Source organism: Pristiophorus japonicus, unplaced genomic scaffold (genome assembly GCF_044704955.1).
Source record: "Pristiophorus japonicus isolate sPriJap1 unplaced genomic scaffold, sPriJap1.hap1 HAP1_SCAFFOLD_530, whole genome shotgun sequence".
In the NCBI taxonomy this organism is placed as follows: domain Eukaryota; kingdom Metazoa; phylum Chordata; class Chondrichthyes; family Pristiophoridae; genus Pristiophorus; species Pristiophorus japonicus.
Window position 1 is genome coordinate 359260 of NW_027254437.1, and position 17190 is coordinate 376449.

General features: G+C 50.0%; 1 protein-coding gene across 1 annotated transcript in view; it reads right to left on the reverse strand.

Annotated features, from left to right (window-relative positions):
• Positions 1–8000: 8000 nt before the first annotated feature.
• Positions 8001–17190, reverse strand: part of LOC139254072 (Y-box-binding protein 3-like) — a gene marked incomplete at its 5' end in the record, with an annotated part of 33185 nt that continues 23995 nt past the window's right edge. The window contains 3 exons of the mRNA XM_070873619.1: positions 8001–9433; positions 11289–11399; positions 13523–13694. Of these exons, the coding sequence (XP_070729720.1) occupies positions 11325–11399; positions 13523–13694 (247 nt within the window). The remainder of the gene's footprint in view (positions 9434–11288; positions 11400–13522; positions 13695–17190) is intronic.

A 17190-nucleotide genomic window follows, 5' to 3' on the forward strand; every position in this document is an offset into this window, starting at 1 on the left:
CCCTTTTATATCTGGAAGGTTGTTTGTGTCCTCCTCAGTGAATACCGAACCAAAGTACTTGTTCAATTGGTCTGCCATTTCTTTGTTCCCCGTTATGACTTCCCCTGATTCTGACTGCAGGGGACCTACGTTTGTCTTTACTAACCTTTTTCTCTTTACATATCTATAAGAAACTTTTGCAATCCATCTTAATGTTCCCTGCAAGCTTCTTCTCGTATTCCATTTTCCCTGCCCTAATCAAACCCTTTGTCCTCCTCTGCTGAGTTCTAAATTTCTCCCAGTCCCTGGGTTCGCTGCTATTTCTGGCCAATTTGTATGCCACTTCCTTGGCTTTAATACTATCCCTGATTTCCCTTGATAGCCACGGTTGAGCCACCTTCCCTTTTTTATTTTTACGCCAGACAGGAATGTGCAATTGTTGTAATTCATCCATGCGGTCTCTAAATGTCTGCCATTGCCCATCCACAGTCAACCCCTTAAGTATCATTCGCCAATCTATCCTAGCCAATTCACGCCTCATACCTTCAAAGTTAGCCTTCTTTAAGTTCTGGACCATGGTCTCTGAATTAACTGTTTCATTCTCCATCCTAATGCAGAATTCCACCATATTATGGTCACTCTTCCCCAAGGGGCCTCGCACAACGAGATTGCTAATTAATCCTCTCTCATTACACAACACCCAGTCTAAGATGGCCTCCCCCCTAGTTGGTTCCTCGACATATTAGTCTAAAAAACCATCCGTTATGCACTCCAGGAAATCCTCCTCCACCGTATTGCTTCCAGTTTGGTTAGCCCAATCTATGTGCATATTAAAGTCACCCATGATAACTGCTGCACCTTTATTGCATGCACCCCTAATTTCCTGTTTGATGCCCTCCCCAACATCACTACTACTGTTTGAAGGTCTGTGCACAACTCCCACTAACGTTTTTTGCCCTTTGGTGTTCTGCAGCTCTACCCACTAAGTTTGTGGTCCTGGAACTCCAGACCATGGTCGAGGATCCATGTCGACTATACGGGCCTGTTTCTCGGTAAAATGTTCCTGGTGGTGGTGGATGCTTTTTCAAAATGGATTGAATGTGAAATAATGTCGGGAAGCACCGCCACCGCCACCATTGAAAGCCTGAGGGCCATGTTTGCCACCCACGGCCTGCCTGACATACTGGTCAGTGACAACGGGCCATGTTTCACCAGTGCCAAATTTAAAGAATTCATGACCCGCAATGGGATCAAACATTTCACCTCGGCCCTGTTTAAACCAGCCTCCAATGGGCAGGCAGAGCGGGCAGTACAAACCATCAAACAGAGCCTTAAACAAGTCACAGAAGGCTCACTCCAAACCCGCCTGTCCCGAGTACTGCTCAGCTACCGCACGAGACCCCACTCGCTCACAGGGGTGCCCCCGGCTGAGCTACTCATGAAAAGGACACTTAAAACCAGACTCTCGCTGGTTCACCCCAACCTCCATGATCAGGTAGAGAGCAGGCGGCAGCAACAAAATGTAAACAATGGTCGCGCCACTGTGTCACGGGAAATTGATCCGAATGAACCTTGTGTATGTGCTAAACTATGGACATGGTCCCAAGTGGATCGCGGGCACGGTGATAGCTAAAGAAGGGAGTAGGGTGTTTGTAGTCAAACTAGACAATGGACAAATTTGCAGAAAGCACCTGGACCAAACGAGGCTGGGGTTCACAGACTGCCCTGAACAACCCACAGCAGACACCATCTTGTTCGAGCCCACAACACACTCCCAAAGGATCAACGACACCACCCCGGACCAGGAAATCGAACCCATCACGCCCAACAGCCCAGCAAGACCAGGCTCACCCAGCAGCCCTGCAGGGCCAACAACACGCCAGCCCAGCGAGAGCACGGCCAACACACCAGAACAGACATTTGTACTGAGGCGGTCCACCAGGGAAAGAAAGGCTCCCGACCGCCTCACCTTGTAAATAGTTTTCACTTTGACTTTGGGGGGGGAGTGATGTTGTGTATCTGTAAAGCATGCACTCCCATGTTCCGCCACCAGGGAGCGCATCCCCTGAAGTCCCAAGGGATCCCAGCATCCCTTGGGAGCACTGTATGTAAGCCGGCCCCTAACATAGAAACATAGAAAATAGGTGCAGGAGTAGGCCATTCGGCCCTTCTAGCCTGCACCGCCATTCAATGAGTTCATGGCTGAACATTCAACTTCAGTACCCCCTTCCTGCTTTCTCGCCATACCCCTTGATCCCCCTAGTAGTAAGGACCTCATCTAACTCCTTTTTGAATATATTTAGTGAATTGGCCTCAACAACTTTCTGTGGTAGAGAATTCCACAGGTTCACCACTCTCTGGGTGAAGAAGTTCCTCCGCATCTCGGTCCTAAATGGCCTACCCCTTATCCTTAGACTGTGACCTCTGGTTCTGGACTTCCCCAACATTGGGAACATTCTTCCTGCATCTAACCTGTCTAACCCCGTCAGAATTTTAAATGTTTCTATGAGGTCCCCTCTCATTCTTCTGAACTCCAGTGAATACAAGCCCAGTTGATCCAGTCTTTCTTGATAGGTCAGTCCCGCCATCCCGGGAATCAGTCTGGTGAACCTTCGCTGCACTCCCTCAATAGCAAGAATGTCCTTCCTCAGGTTAGGAGACCAAAACTGTACACAATACTCCAGGTGTGGCCTCACCAATGCCCTGTACAACTGTAGCAGCACCTCCCTGCCCCTGTACTCAAATCCCCTTGCTATGAAGGCCAACATGCCATTTGCTTTCTTAACCGCCTGCTGTACCTGCATGCCAACCTTCAATGACTGATGTACCATGACACCCAGGTCTCTTTGCACCTCCCCTTTTCCTAATCTGTCACCATTCAGATAATAGTCTGTCTCTCTGTTTTTACCACCAAAGTGGATAACCTCACATTTATCCACATTATACTAAGGCCTGTTCCTCACTCTGGAGTATCTTATTAAAGACTGAGGGAACTGTTACTTTAACCTCCCTGTGTGCAGTCTCATCTGTGTTAGGAACACAACAGGTGGCTAAGTTGGAAGTCATTGATGAAGGTGTCTCTGCCCTTCTTGGGGACCACTACTCGATTGCCCCACAGAAGGCAGTCTGCTAGTACAGACATTTCATCTTTGCGCCGCTGGAACAGCTTTATCTCTTCCTGCATTTCCACTGGGACACTGGACCAGCTCCCGTGAAGCACACAGCTTTTGACTAGAGATAATAAGGGGTCCTGGCTTGTCCAGGTTTTGATCTGCCGGGCAGTGACGGCTGATTGCTCACTCTCAAATGCTTCCACGACCATGGCTAGATCTGCGGGCTGCGCCATTTCCACCCCCGTGGTGGGCAATGGCAGCCGACTGAGAGCATGGGCGCAGTTTTCTGTGCCTGGCCTGTGGCGGATGGCGTAGTTGTATGCGGACAACGTGAGCGCCCATCTCTGGATGCGGGCCGATGCGTTGGTATTTATTCCTTTACTCTCGGAGAACAGGGATATAAGTGGCTTATGGTCAGTTTCCAATTCGAATTTTAGCCCAAACAGGTATTGATGCATTTTCTTTACCCCACAAACACACGCTAACGCTTCTTTTTCAATCATGCTGTAGGCTCGCTCGGCCTTGGACAGACTCCTGGATGCATAAGCAACCGGTTGCAGTTTCCCGAAATCATTAGCTTGTTGCAATACACACCCGACGCCATATGACAATGCATCACATGCTATTACCAAACGCTTACATGGATCATACAACACAAGCAATTTGTTTGAGCATAACAATTTTCTCACTTTTACAAAGGCATTTTCTTGGCTTTTGCCACAAACCCATTCGCCCCCTTTTCGTAGTAAGACATGTCGTGGTTCTAGCAGGGTGCTGAGACCCGGCAAGAAGTTACCGAAGTAGTTCAGGAGTCCCAGAAACTACCGCAGCTCCATCACGTTCTGTGGCCTCGGTGCGTTCTCGATTGCCTCCGTCTTCTCGTTGGTTGGCCTGATGCCGTCCGCCGCAATCCTCCTTCCCAGGAACTCCACTTCAGGCACCAGGAAAACGCACTTCGAGCGTTTTAACCTGAGCCCCATGCGGTTGAGTCGACTAAGAATCTCCTCCAGGTGCTGCAGATGCCCGACTGTGTTCCGACCTGTGACCAAGATGTCGTCCTGGAAGACCACGGTTTGTGGGACCGACTTCAGTAAACTTTCCATGTTTCTCTGGAATATCGTCGCCGCCAATCGGATTCCAAACGGGCATCTGTTATAAACAAAAAGACCTTTGTGCGTGTTGATGCAGGTGAGGGCCCTCGATGATTCCTCCAGTTCCTGCGTCATGTCGGCTGAAGTCAGATCCAGCTTCGTGAACGTCTTTCCTCCGGCCTGCGTTGCAAAGAGGTCATCGGCCTTTGGTAGTGGGTATTGGTCCTGCAGGGAGAAACAATTGATAGTTACTTTGTAATCGCCACAGATTCTGACGGTGCCGTCTCCCTTGAGAACTGGGACAATAGGACTGGCCCACTCGCTGAACTCGATCGGTGAAATGATGCCCTCTCTTTGCAGCCGGTCTAGCTCGATCTCTACCCTTTCTCTCATCATGTACGGTACCACTCTCGCCTTGTGATGGATGGGTCGCGCCCCTGGAATTAGGTGGATCTGCACTTTTGCTCCTTGTAATTTCCCGATGTCTGGTTCGAACAGCGAAGGAAATTTGTTCAGGACCTGGGCACACAAAGTGTCGTCAGCGGGCGATAGTGCTCGGACGTCGTCCCGGTTCCAGCATATCTTTTCCAGCCAGCTCCTGTCGAGCAGCGTGGGACCATCGCCCGGTACCACCCAGAGAGGTAGCTTGTGCACCGCTCCATCGTAGGAGACCTTCACATTAGCACTGCCGATTACAGGTATCAGTTCTTTCGTGTTTCGTGCGAACTGGAGTTGAGACTGGCCTTGGGGCCTTGTTGCACCACAACCTTTCGAACATCTTCTTGCTCATGATGGACTGGCTCGTGCCCGTGTCCAGCTCCATTGGCACCGGGAGTCCATTTAGTTCAACATTCAGCATTATCGGGGGACAATTCGTGGTGAATGTGTGCACCCCATGTACCTCTGCCTCCTCGATCTGAGGCTCTGGTTTGTCGTGACCTTCCGTGGATCTGTCCTCCTCTGCAACATGGTGGCTTGCAGGTTTAACAGGCTTTGCAGCTCGCCTGCACACTCGCTGGAGGTGTCCCATTGTTCCACAGCCCTTGCAAACGTACCCTTTGAATCGACATGAATGGAAATGATGATCACCCCCGCAGTGCCAACAAGGTGTTAACGGCCTTGCAATCATCACCCTTGATGGTGGACTCAGACATCTGCGGACATGCAGCTGCAGGTACGTGTGACCTGCCCTGTACGTTGCGATTCGAAAACAACATCACTTTGTTCACAGTACTTGTAGCAGCGCTTGTGTGCTGAGAGATTTGCTTCGTATTGTCACTGGTGGCAATGAACGCCTGGGCTATGGCCTTACTCAAGGTTGGGGTCTCGACAGTCAAAAGTTTGCGAAGTATGGTTTTGTGGCCAATGCCAAGTACAAAAATGTCTTTGAGCATGTGCTCCAAATTCGCGATGATCTGCAAGGCGTCTTAGCTCGGCGATATAACTCACCACTTCCTGGCCTTCAGACCTATTGTCGGTGTAGAACCTGTACCTTGCTATCAGAACGCTTTCCTTCGAGTTCAAATGCTCTCGGACCAGTGTGCCCAAATCGTCGTGCGATTTCTCCGTGGGTTTCGCTGGAGTGAGCAGATTCTTCATGAGGCCATATGTTGGTGCCCCGCAGACGGTGAGGAGGATCGCCCTCTGTTCGGCAGCGTTCTCTTCCCCATCTAGCTCGTTGGCCACGAAGTATTGGTCGAGTCGCTCCACAAAAGTTTCCCAATCATCTCCCTCCGAGAGTTTCTCCAGGATGCCCACTGTTCTCTGCGCCTTTGGGTTCGCCATCTGTATCTCGTCGCCAGTTGTTGTGTGTGGAGAAAGAGTCAGACTGAACACTGCGAGCTCAAAGTACAGTGTGACCCGAGTCTTTTATTGCAGGTCTCCAGAGTGCCTCTCCAACCTGTGAGGCCTCCTTAAATGCCTGTGCTCCCAAGGGATTATGGGATCCCTTGGGACTCCAGGGGATGAGCCCTCTGGTGGCTGTACAGAGTATATACAAGTTTACATAAATAACACTGACGTTTTGTGTTTCATGCACAAGGACCCCCAGGTCTCTCTGTACTGCAGCACTTTGCAATTTTTCTGCATTTCAATTATAATTTGCTTTTCTATTTTTTCTGCCAAAGTGGATAACCTCACATTTTCCCACATTATACTCCATCTGCCAAATTTTTGCCCACTCACTTAGCCTATCTATATCCCTTTGCAGATTTTTTGTGTCCTCCTCACAATTTGTTTTCCCACCCATCTTTGTATCATCAGCAAACTTGGCGACATTACACTCGGTCCCTTCATCCAAGCCATTAATATAGACACATACAGAGGCTGAACTCCAAGTCAAAGTCAACATATTTACTGAGGCGTATGAAAGCATGGGCCTTACGCTAAACATCCGTAAGACAAAGGTCCTTCACCAGCCTGCCCTCGCTGCACAGCACTGCCCCCCAGTCATCAAGATCCACGGCCCGGCCCTGGACACCGGGGACCATTTCCCAAACCTCGGGAGCCTCCTATCAACAAGGGCAGGCATTGGCGACGAGATTCAACACCGCCTCCAGTGCGCCAGTGCAGCCTTCGGCCGCCTGAGGAAAAGAGTGTTTGAAGACCAGGCCCTCAAATCCACCACCCAGCTCATGGTCTACAGGGCTGTAGTGATACCCGCCCTCCTGTATGGTTCAGTGACATGGACCATGTACAGTAGGTATCTCACCCCCAGCTCATGGTCTACAGGGCTGTAGTGATACCCGCCCTCCTGTATGGTTCAGAGACATGGACCGTGTACAGTAGGTATCTCACCCCCAACTCATGGTCTACAGGGCTGTAGTGATACCCACCCTCCTGTATGGCCCAGAGACACGGACCATGTACAGTAGGTATCTCACCCCCAACTCATGGTCTACAGGGCTGTAGTGATACCCACCCTCCTGTATGGCTCAGAGACACGGACCGTGTACAGTAGGTATCTCACCCCCAGCTCATGGTCTACAGGGCTGTCGTAATACCCGCCCTCCTGTATGGCTCAGAGACATGGACCATGTACAGTAGGTATCTCACCACCAGCTCATGGTCTACAGGGCTGTAGTGATACCCACCCTCCTGTATGGCTCAGAGACATGGACCATGTACAGTAGGTATCTCACCCCCAGCTCATGGTCTACAGGGCTGTAGTGATACCCACCCTCCTGCATGTCTCAGAGACATGGACCATGTACAGTAGGTATCTCACCCCCAGCTCATGGTCTACAGGGCTGCAGTGATGCCCGCCCTCCTGTATGGCTCAGAGACATGGACCATGTACAGCAGACACCTCAAATCGCTGGAGAAATACCGCCAACGCTGTCTCCGCAAGATCCTGCAAATCCCCCGGGAGGACAGACGCACCAACGTTAGCGTCCTCGACCAGGCCCAACATCCCCAGCATCGAAGCACTGACCACACTCGACCAGCTCTGCTGGGCAGGGCCACATTGTCCGCACGTCCCCGACACGAGACTCCCAAAGCAAGCGCTCTACTCGGAACTCCTTCACGGAAAACAAGCCAAATGTCCCGCTAATACTTCCTTATTAATGGGCTCCAGCATTTTCCCAACAACAGATGTTAGGAGAACTGGTCTATAGTTTCCTGCTTTTTGTCTGCCTCCTTTTTTAAATAGGGGCATTGCAACTTGGCTACATTACACTCGATCCAAGTAATTAATATAACGTGTTTACTCCTGTACCCCCCGTGTGTGTGTCTCAGTGTCAGCTTCTGTACGACCCGTAAAGAAATAACTGTAACTGTTGTTAAGAAAAGAGACTCGAGACTTACGTCCACACAATTTGTGCTCATTATCTCTGCTTTATTCTATGCAGTTGTCACAAATGGTGGAGGGGGCAAAGGATGACGGTTAAAAGAAAGGGCGGGGCGGTTTACAAAGTAAAAAAGGAACTAACATAAAAATATCTAGATTATATATTAGAAATCTTATGTCTTCTCCCACTCCCGGTCAATGTTACCCATTGTAAATTCCTATGTCAACATTAATAATGGAATTTTGTCATGTAAACGCGTCACGTTACAATGCCACCACTGGCAGGAGGGCATCATTGCACTGTGAAACGTTTACATAGGGAGTGACCAATATAAATTTCCTCTGTCCATTATTAAAAAAAAGACTGGCATTTTTCTCGCGCTTTTCACGACCACTGGATGTCCCAAAGCGCTTTGCAGCCAATGAAGTGCTTTTTTTTTGAAGTATAGTCATATTTGTTGTAATGTGGGAAGCGTGCGCACAGCAAGCTCCCACACACAGCAACGTGACAACAGCCAGATAATCTGTTTTTTTTGTTATGTTGAATTGAAGGATAAATAATGGCCCGGGACACCGGGGAGAACTCCCCTGCTCTTCTTCGAAATAGTGCCACGGGATCTTTTACGTCCACCCGAGAGAGCAGACGGGGTCTTGGTTTAACGTCTCATCCGACAGACGGCACCTCCGATAGTGCGGCACTCCCTCGGCACTGCACTGGAGTGTCAGCCTAGTTTTTTGCGCTCAAGTCTCTGGAGCAGGACTTGAACCCACAAACTTTGAACTCAAGAGGCGAGGATGCTACTCACTGAGCCACGGCTGATTAATAATGGAACACACGGATAAGAGAGGTAGAGCGTTCAAACGTCAGACTAAATTACCACTCTGGAACAATTAATCCCCCTCCCCTCATCGGGACATCGACCAATCAATCCCAAATTCTGGGACTTTCATCGCACGGGATTACAATCTCGCAATTTGCTTATTTGTTCAAAAAATTGCCTTCCCAGCCCCCGATAGAAAATAGAGACTCTTTGGGTGTTCGATGGAGGCTGATCACAGGAATAAACATCTTTACAATGGGAAATCCCTATGTAAACCATCACACTGTAATTGCGCACTCCTGCCACCGGCGGCGCTGTAACGTGACATGTTTACATAGGAAATCGCCATTATTAACATGGACAGAGCAATTTATGTACTCAACGGCCTAGATTTTAGTTTTATTTAAATCGGAGGGGGAGCGAGATCGGGGAGGGGTAATTTTTCTGGGGGCTGTGGTGGGGCAGAATTGATAAACCCGCTTTTTTTTTTTGATGTAGTGGTCTTTGCTTTCCTCCCTGCTGCCCCCTCCTCCATTTCCTGGCGTGGACTCTCGAAGGATGTAGTCGCTCGTGGGTTGAGGTGTTATTGCTTTGAAGATTTTGTCCAGATCTTTTTGTTTCGTTTGGGATTCAAGGCGCCTGAGGGACAGGGGGTTGGGGGGGGGAAGACAGGGAAGAGACAAGATTATAAGTTAACGTAAGAACATAAGAAATAGGAGCAGGAGTCGGCCATTCGGCCCCTCGAGCCTGCTCCGCCATTTAATACCATCATGGCTGATCCGATCATGGACTCAGCTCCACTTCCCTGTCGACACCCCATAACCCTTGGCTCCCTTATCGCTCAAAAATCCGTCCATCTCCGCCTTAAATATATTCAATGTCCCGGCCTCCACAGCTCTCTGGGGCAGAGAATTCCACAGATTTACAACCCTCTGAGAGAAGAAATTCCTCCTCAACTCCGTCTTAAATGCGGGCCCCTTATTCTGAGACAATGCCCCCGAGTTCGAGATTCCCCCACGAGGGGAAACATCCTCTCTGCATCCACCCTGTCAAACCCCCTCAGAATCTTATACGTTTCAATTCTTCTGAACTCCAATGAGTAGAGGCCCAACCTCCTCAACCTTTCCTCATAAGTCAACCCCCCCTCATCTCCGGAATCAACCGAGTGAACCTTCACTGAACTGCCTCCAAAGCAAAGTATATCCTTCCTTAAATACGGAGACCAAAACTGTACACGCAGTACTCCAGGTGTGGCCTCGCCAATATCCTGTGTAACTGGAGCAAGACTTCCCTGCTTTTATACTCCATCCCCTTTGCAATAAAGGCCAAGATACCATTGGCCTTCCTGATCACTTGCTGTACCTGCAGACTAACCTTTTGTGTTTCATGCACAAGTAACCCCAAATTTCGCTGAACCCCAACATTCAAAATTTTCTCACCGTTTATAAAAAAATATTCGGTTTCTATTACCTCACACTGAGCTAGATTGAAGGTCATTTCCCAATACGTGCCCATTCTGCCAGTTTCTCAAAGACTTGCTATATTTTATCGAAATCCTCCTCACCATTAACTTGACTATTCCAGCGTACTCCTGGCCGGCCTCCCACGTTCTACCCGACGTAAACTAGAGGTGATCCAAAACTCGGCTGCCCCCGTGTCCTAACTCGCACCGAGTCCCACTCACCCATCACCCCCTGTGCTCACTGACCCCGTGTCCTAACTCACACCCAGTCCCACTCACCCATCACCCCCTGTGCTCACTGACCCGTGTCCTAACTCACACCCAGTCCCACTCACCCATCACCGCCTGTGCTCACTGACCCCGTGTCCTAACTCACACCGAGTCCCACTCACCCATCACCTCCTGTGCTCACTGCCCTGTGTCCTAACTCGCACCGAGTCCCGCTCACCCATCACCCCCTGTGCTCACTGCCCCGTGTCCTAACTCGCACCCAGTCCCACTCACCCATCACCCCCTGTGCTCAGTGCCCCGTGTCCTAACTCACACCCAGTCCCACTCACCCATCACCCCCTGTGCTCACTGACCCCGTGTCCTAACTCACACCGAGTCCCGCTCACCCATCACCCCCTGTGCTCACTGACCCCGTGTCCTAACTCACACTCAGTCCCACTCACCCATCACCCCCTGTGCTCACTGACCCCGTGTCCTAACTCACACTCAGTCCCGCTCACCCATCACCCCCTGTGCCCCGTGTCCTAACTCACACCGAGTCCCACTCACCCATCACCCCCTGTGCCCCGTGTCCTAACTCACACGCAGTCCCACTCACCCATCACCCCCTGTGCTTGCTGACTTACATTGGCTTCCGGTCCAACAGCACTTCGATTTCAAAATTCTCATGCTTGTTTGCAAATCCCTCCATGGCTCTCACCCGTACGTTATCAGGGCTTTGAAATCACATCGCTCGCAGTTAGAACCTAGGCCCCAGCGCCCCACAAAAAAAGCAGGGGGGCCTTTTCCGAATGTACTCACCCGCCTTTGACGACTGGGGTGCCCGGGAGGCGATCTTCACTCGGTGGTGGGGGCCTGTTCGGTGGGAGGGGCCGATACCTCAGCCGCCTTCTCAACCTCTTTGATCTGGGGCTAGGGAGGCGATGGAGAGAGCGAGAGAGATAAGCCCAGGTCCACGTCAAGATAATATCGTCATTGTCCTCTCTCTGAGGGATCGCCGCATACTCGCGGCCAACAAGCGACGGAACCCAGCCCCATCTTACCCCTCTCCAATCCCTCTCTCTCTCTGTCTGCCGCCACATTCCCCCTCTCCAGTCCCTCTCTCTCTCTCTCTCTGTCTGCTGCCATCTTCCCCCTCTCCAATCCCTCTCTCTCTCTGTCTGCCGCCACATTCGCCCTCTCCAATCCCTCTCTCTCTCTCTCTCTGTCTGCTGCCATCTTCCCCCTCTCCAATCCCACTCTCTCTCTGTCTGCCGCCACATTCCCCCTCTCCAATCCCTCTCTCTCTCTCTCTCTGTCTGCTGCCATCTTCCCCCTCTCCAATCCCACTCTCTCTCTGTCTGCCGCCACATTCCCCCTCTCCAATCCCTCTCTCTCTCTCTGTCTGCTGCCATCTTCCTCCTCTCCAATCCCACTCTCTCTCTGTCTGCCGCCACATTCCCCCTCTCCAATCCCTCTCTCTCGCTCTCTCTCTGTCTGCTGCCATCTTCCCCCTCTCCAATCCCACTCTCTCTCTGTCTGCCGCCACATTCCCCCTCTCCAATCCCTCTCTCTCTGTCTGCCGCCATCTTCCCCCCTCTCCATCCTCTCTCTCTCTCTCTCTGTCTGCCCCCATCCTTCCCCCTCTCTCTCTGTCGATGAATATAAGGACATCAGAAATAGGAGCAGGAGTAGGCCATTCGGCCCCTCGAGCCTGCTCCGCCATTTAATACCATCATGGCTGATCCGATCATGGACACAGCTCCACTTCCCTGCCCGCTCCCCTTATCCCCTTATCGGTTAAGGAACTGTCTATCTCTGTCTTAAATATATTCAATGTCCCGGCTCCCACAGCTCTCTGAGGCAGCGAATTCCACAGATTTACAACCCTCTGAGAGAAGAAATTCCTCCTCATCTGAGTTTTAAATGGGCGGCCCCTTATTCTAAGACCATGCCCCCTAGTTCTAGTCTCCCCCATCAGTGGGAACATCCTCTCTGCATCCACCTTGTCGAGCCCCCCTCATAATCTGATACGCTTCGATAAGATCACCTCTCATTCTTCTGAATTCCAATGAGTAGAGGCCCAACCTCCTCAACCTTTCCTCATAAGTCAACCCCCTCATCTGCACCATCTTCTGTCACTCTTTGTGTCTGCCCCAACTCTTTTCCCCTTTCTCTCTGCCTCACCTTTCCTCTCTCCCTCTCTCTTGGCCCCATCTTTCCCTCTCTCTCATCGTAGGCAGTCCCTCGGAATCGAGGAAGACTTGTTTCCACTCTAACAGTGAGTTCTCAGGTGACTGAACCGTCCAATACGAGAGCCACAGTCCCTGTCACAGGTGGGACAGACAGTGGTTGAGGGAAGGGGAGGGTGGGACTGGTTTGCCGCACGCTCCTTCCGCTGCCTGCGCTTGGTCTCTGCACGCTCTCGGCGACGAGACTCGAGGTGCTCAGCGCCCTCCCGGATGCACTTCCTCCACTTAGGGCGGACTGGTCTTTGGGCCAGGGACTCCCAGGTGTCGGTGGGGATGTTGCACTTTATCAGGGAGGGTGTCCCTTGTAACGTTTCCTCTGCCCACCTGGAGCAAGCTTGCCGTGAAGGAGTTCCGAGTAGAGCGCTTGCTTTGGGAGTCTTGTGTCGGGCATGCGGACCGATGGCCCGCCCAGCGGAGCTGGTCGAGTGTGGTCAGTGCTTCGATGCTGGGACAGTGTAGAGGGAGCTTTACTCTGTATCTAACTACCTGTACCTGCCCTGGGAGTGTTTGATGGGACAGTGTAGAGGGAGCTTTACTCTGTATCTAACCCCGTGCTGTACCTGCCCTGGGAGTGTTTGATGGGACACTGTAGAGGGAGCTTTACTCTGTATCTAACCCCCTGTACCTGCCCTGGGAGTGTTTGATGGGACACTGTAGAGGGAGCTTTACTCTGTATCTAACCCCCTGTACCTGCACTGGGAGTGTTTGATGGGACAGTGTAGAGGGAGCTTTACTCTGTATCTAACCCCCTGTACCTGCCCTGGGAGTGTTTGATGGGACAGTGTAGAGGGAAGCTCTCTGTACCTCTTTGCTCTCCTCGGGTTTGGTGGTCTGGGGTCTGGGACGTCGCCTGTAGTTGTTCGGACGACGGTAAGTCCGAGGTTGCTGGTGGTGGGTGGCTCGATCACTGTCTCGATTCTCCTTGTCGTCCTCCCCATCTCTGGCTTGCGCTGGCTGAGGTTGTCGTGGAGGACCCCTTGGAGGATCGAAAGACACATTCAGGAGTTACAGGCTGGAATCTAATCGAGGGGTTCGGGGGGTTTATATATAGAATAACAGATACCCGGGAGTGGGTTACAGACTGGAATCTAATCGAGGGGTTCGGGGGGTTAATATATAGAATAACAGATACCCGGGAGTGAGTTACAGGCTGGAATCTAATCGAGGGGTTCGGGGGGTTTATATATAGAATAACAGATACCCGGGAGTGAGTTACAGACTGGAATCTAATCGAGGGGTTCGGGAGGTTTATATATAGAATAACAGATACCCGGGAGCGAGTTACAGGCTGGAATCTAATCGAGAAGTTCGGGGGGTTTATATATAAAATAACAGATACCCGGGAGTGAGTTACAGGCTGGAATCTAATCGAGGGGTTCGGGGGGTTTATATATAGAATAACAGATACCCGGGAGTGAGTTACAGGCTGGAATCTAATCGAGGGGTTCGGGGGGTTTATATATAGAATAACAGATACCCGGGAGTGAGTTACAGGCTGGAATCTAATCGAGGGGTTCAGGAGGTTTATATATAGAATAACAGATACCCGGGAGTGAGTTACAGGCTGGAATCTAATCGAGTGGTTCGGGGGGTTTATATATAGAATAACAGATACCCGGGAGTGAGTTACAGGCTGGGATCTAATCGAGTGGTTCGGGGGGTTTATATCTAGAATAACAGATACCCGGGAGTCAGTTACAGGCTGGAATCTAATCGAGGGGTTCGGGGGGTTTATATATAGAATAACAGATACCCGGAAGTGAGTTACAGGCTGGAATCTAATCGGGGGGTTCGGGGGGTTTATATATAGAATAACAGATACCCGGGAGTGAGTTACAGGCTGGAATCTAATCGAGGGGTTCGGGGGGTTTATATATAGAATAACAGATACCTGGGAGTGAGTTACAGGCTGGAATCTAATCGGGGGGTTCGGGGGGTTTATATATAGAATAACAGATACCCGGGAGTGAGTTACAGGCTGGAATCTAATCGGGGGGTTCGGGGGGTTTATATATAGAATAACAGATACCCGGGAGTGAGTTACAGGCTGGAATCTAATCGAGGGGTTCGGAGGGTTTATATATAGAATAACAGATACCCGGGAGTGAGTTACAGGCTGGAATCTAATCGAGGGGTTTGGGGGGTTTATATATAGAATAACAGATACCCGGGAGTGAGTTACAGGCTGGAATCTAATCGAGGGGTTCGGGGGGTTTATATATAGAATAACAGATACCCGGGAGTGAGTTACAGACTGGAATCTAATCGAGGGGTTCGGGAGGTTTATATATAGAATAACAGATACCCGGGAGTGAGTTACAGACTGGAATCTAATCGAGGGGTTCGGGGGGTTTATATATAGAATAACAGATACCCGGGAGTGAGTTACAGGCTGGAATCTAATCGGTGGGTTCGGGGGGTTTATATATAGAATAACAGATATCCGGGAGTGAGTTACAGGCTGGAATCTAATCGAGGGGTTCGGGGGGTTTATATATAGAATAACAGATAGCCGGGAGTGAGTTACAGACTGGAATCTAATCGAGGGGTTCGGGGGGTTTATATATAGAATAACAGATACCTGGGAGTGAGTTACAGGCTGGAATCTAATCGAGGGGTTCAGGGGGTTTATATATAGAATAACAGATACCTGGGAGTGAGTTACAGGCTGGAATCTAATCGAGAGGTTCGGGGGGTTTATATATAGAATAACAGATACCCGGGAGTGAGTTACAGGCTGGAATCTAATCGAGGGGTTCGGGAGGTGTATATATAGAATAACAGATACCCGGGAGTGAGTTACAGGCTGGAATCTAATCGAGGGGTTCGGGGGGTTTATATATAGAATAACAGATACCTGGGAGTGAGTTACAGGCTGGAATCTAATCGAGGGGTTCGGGGGGTTTATATATAGAATAACAGATACCTGGGAGTGAGTTACAGGCTGGAATCTAATCGAGGGGTTCAGGGGGTTTATATATAGAATAACAGATACCCGGGAGTGAGTTACAGGCTGGAATCTAATCGAGGGGTTCGGGGGGTTTATATATAGAATAACAGATACCCGGGAGTGAGTTACAGGCTGGAATCTAATCGAGGGGTTCGGGGGGTTTATATATAGAATAACAGATACCCAGGAGTGAGTTAGAGGCTGGAATCTAATCGAGGGGTTCGGGAGGTTTATATATAGAATAACAGATACCCGGGAGTGAGTTACAGACTGGAATCTAATCGAGGGGTTCAGGGGGTTTATAAATAGAATAACAGATACCTGGGAGTGAGTTACAGGCTGGAATCTAATCGAGGGGTTCGGGAGGTTTATATATAGAATAACAGATACCCGGGAGTGAGTTACAGGCTGGAATCTAATCGAGGGGTTCGGCAGGTTTATATATAGAATAACAGATACCTGGGAGTGAGTTACAGGCTGGAATCTAATCGAGGGGTTCAGGGGGGTTTATATGTAGAATAACAGATACCCGGAAGTGAGTTACAGGCTGGAATCTAATCGAGGGCTTCGTAGGGTTAATATATAGAATAACAGATACCCGGGAGTGAGTTACAGGCTGGAATCTAATCGAGGGGTTCAGGGGGTTTATATATAGAATAACAGATACCCGGGAGTGAGTTGCAGGCTGGAATCTAATCGAGGGGTTCAGGGGGTTTATATATAGAATAACAGATACCCGGGAGTGAGTTACAGGCTGGAATCTAATCGAGGGGTTCGGGGAAGTTCATATATAGAATAACGGATTCCCGGGAGTGAGTTACAGGCTGGAATCTAATTGAGGGGTTCGGGGGGGTTTATATATAGAATAACAGATACCCGGGAGTGAGTTACAGGCTGGAATCTAATCGAGGGGTTCGGGGGGTTTATATAAAGAATAACAGGTACCCGGGAGTGAGTTATAGGCTGAATTTAATCGAAAGGGTCGGGGCATTAATATAGAGAATAAAAGATAGCTGGGAGTGGGTTAAGGTCTGGAATCTAATCGAGGAGTTCGGGGGGTTAATATATAGAATAACAGATACCCGGGAGTGAGTTACAGGCTGGAATCTAATCGAGGGTTACTGGGGGTTTATATATAGAATAACAGCTACCCTGGAGTGAGTTACAGGCTGGAATCTAATCGAGTGGTTCAGGGGTTTAAATTGAAAACAACAGATACCCGGGAGTGAGTTCCAGGCTGGAATCTAATCGAGGCGTTCGGGGGTTTTATATATAGAACAACAGATACCCGGGAGTGAGTTACAGGCTGGAATCTAATCGAGGGGTTCGGGAGGTGTATATATAGAATAACAGATACCCGGGAGTGAGTTACAGGCTGGAATCTAATCGAGGGGTTCGGGGGGTTTATATATAGAATAACAGATACCTGGGAGTGAGTTACAGGCTGGAATCTAATCGAGGGGTTCAGGGGGTTTATATATAGAATAACAGATACCCGGGAGTGAGTTACAGGCTGGAATCT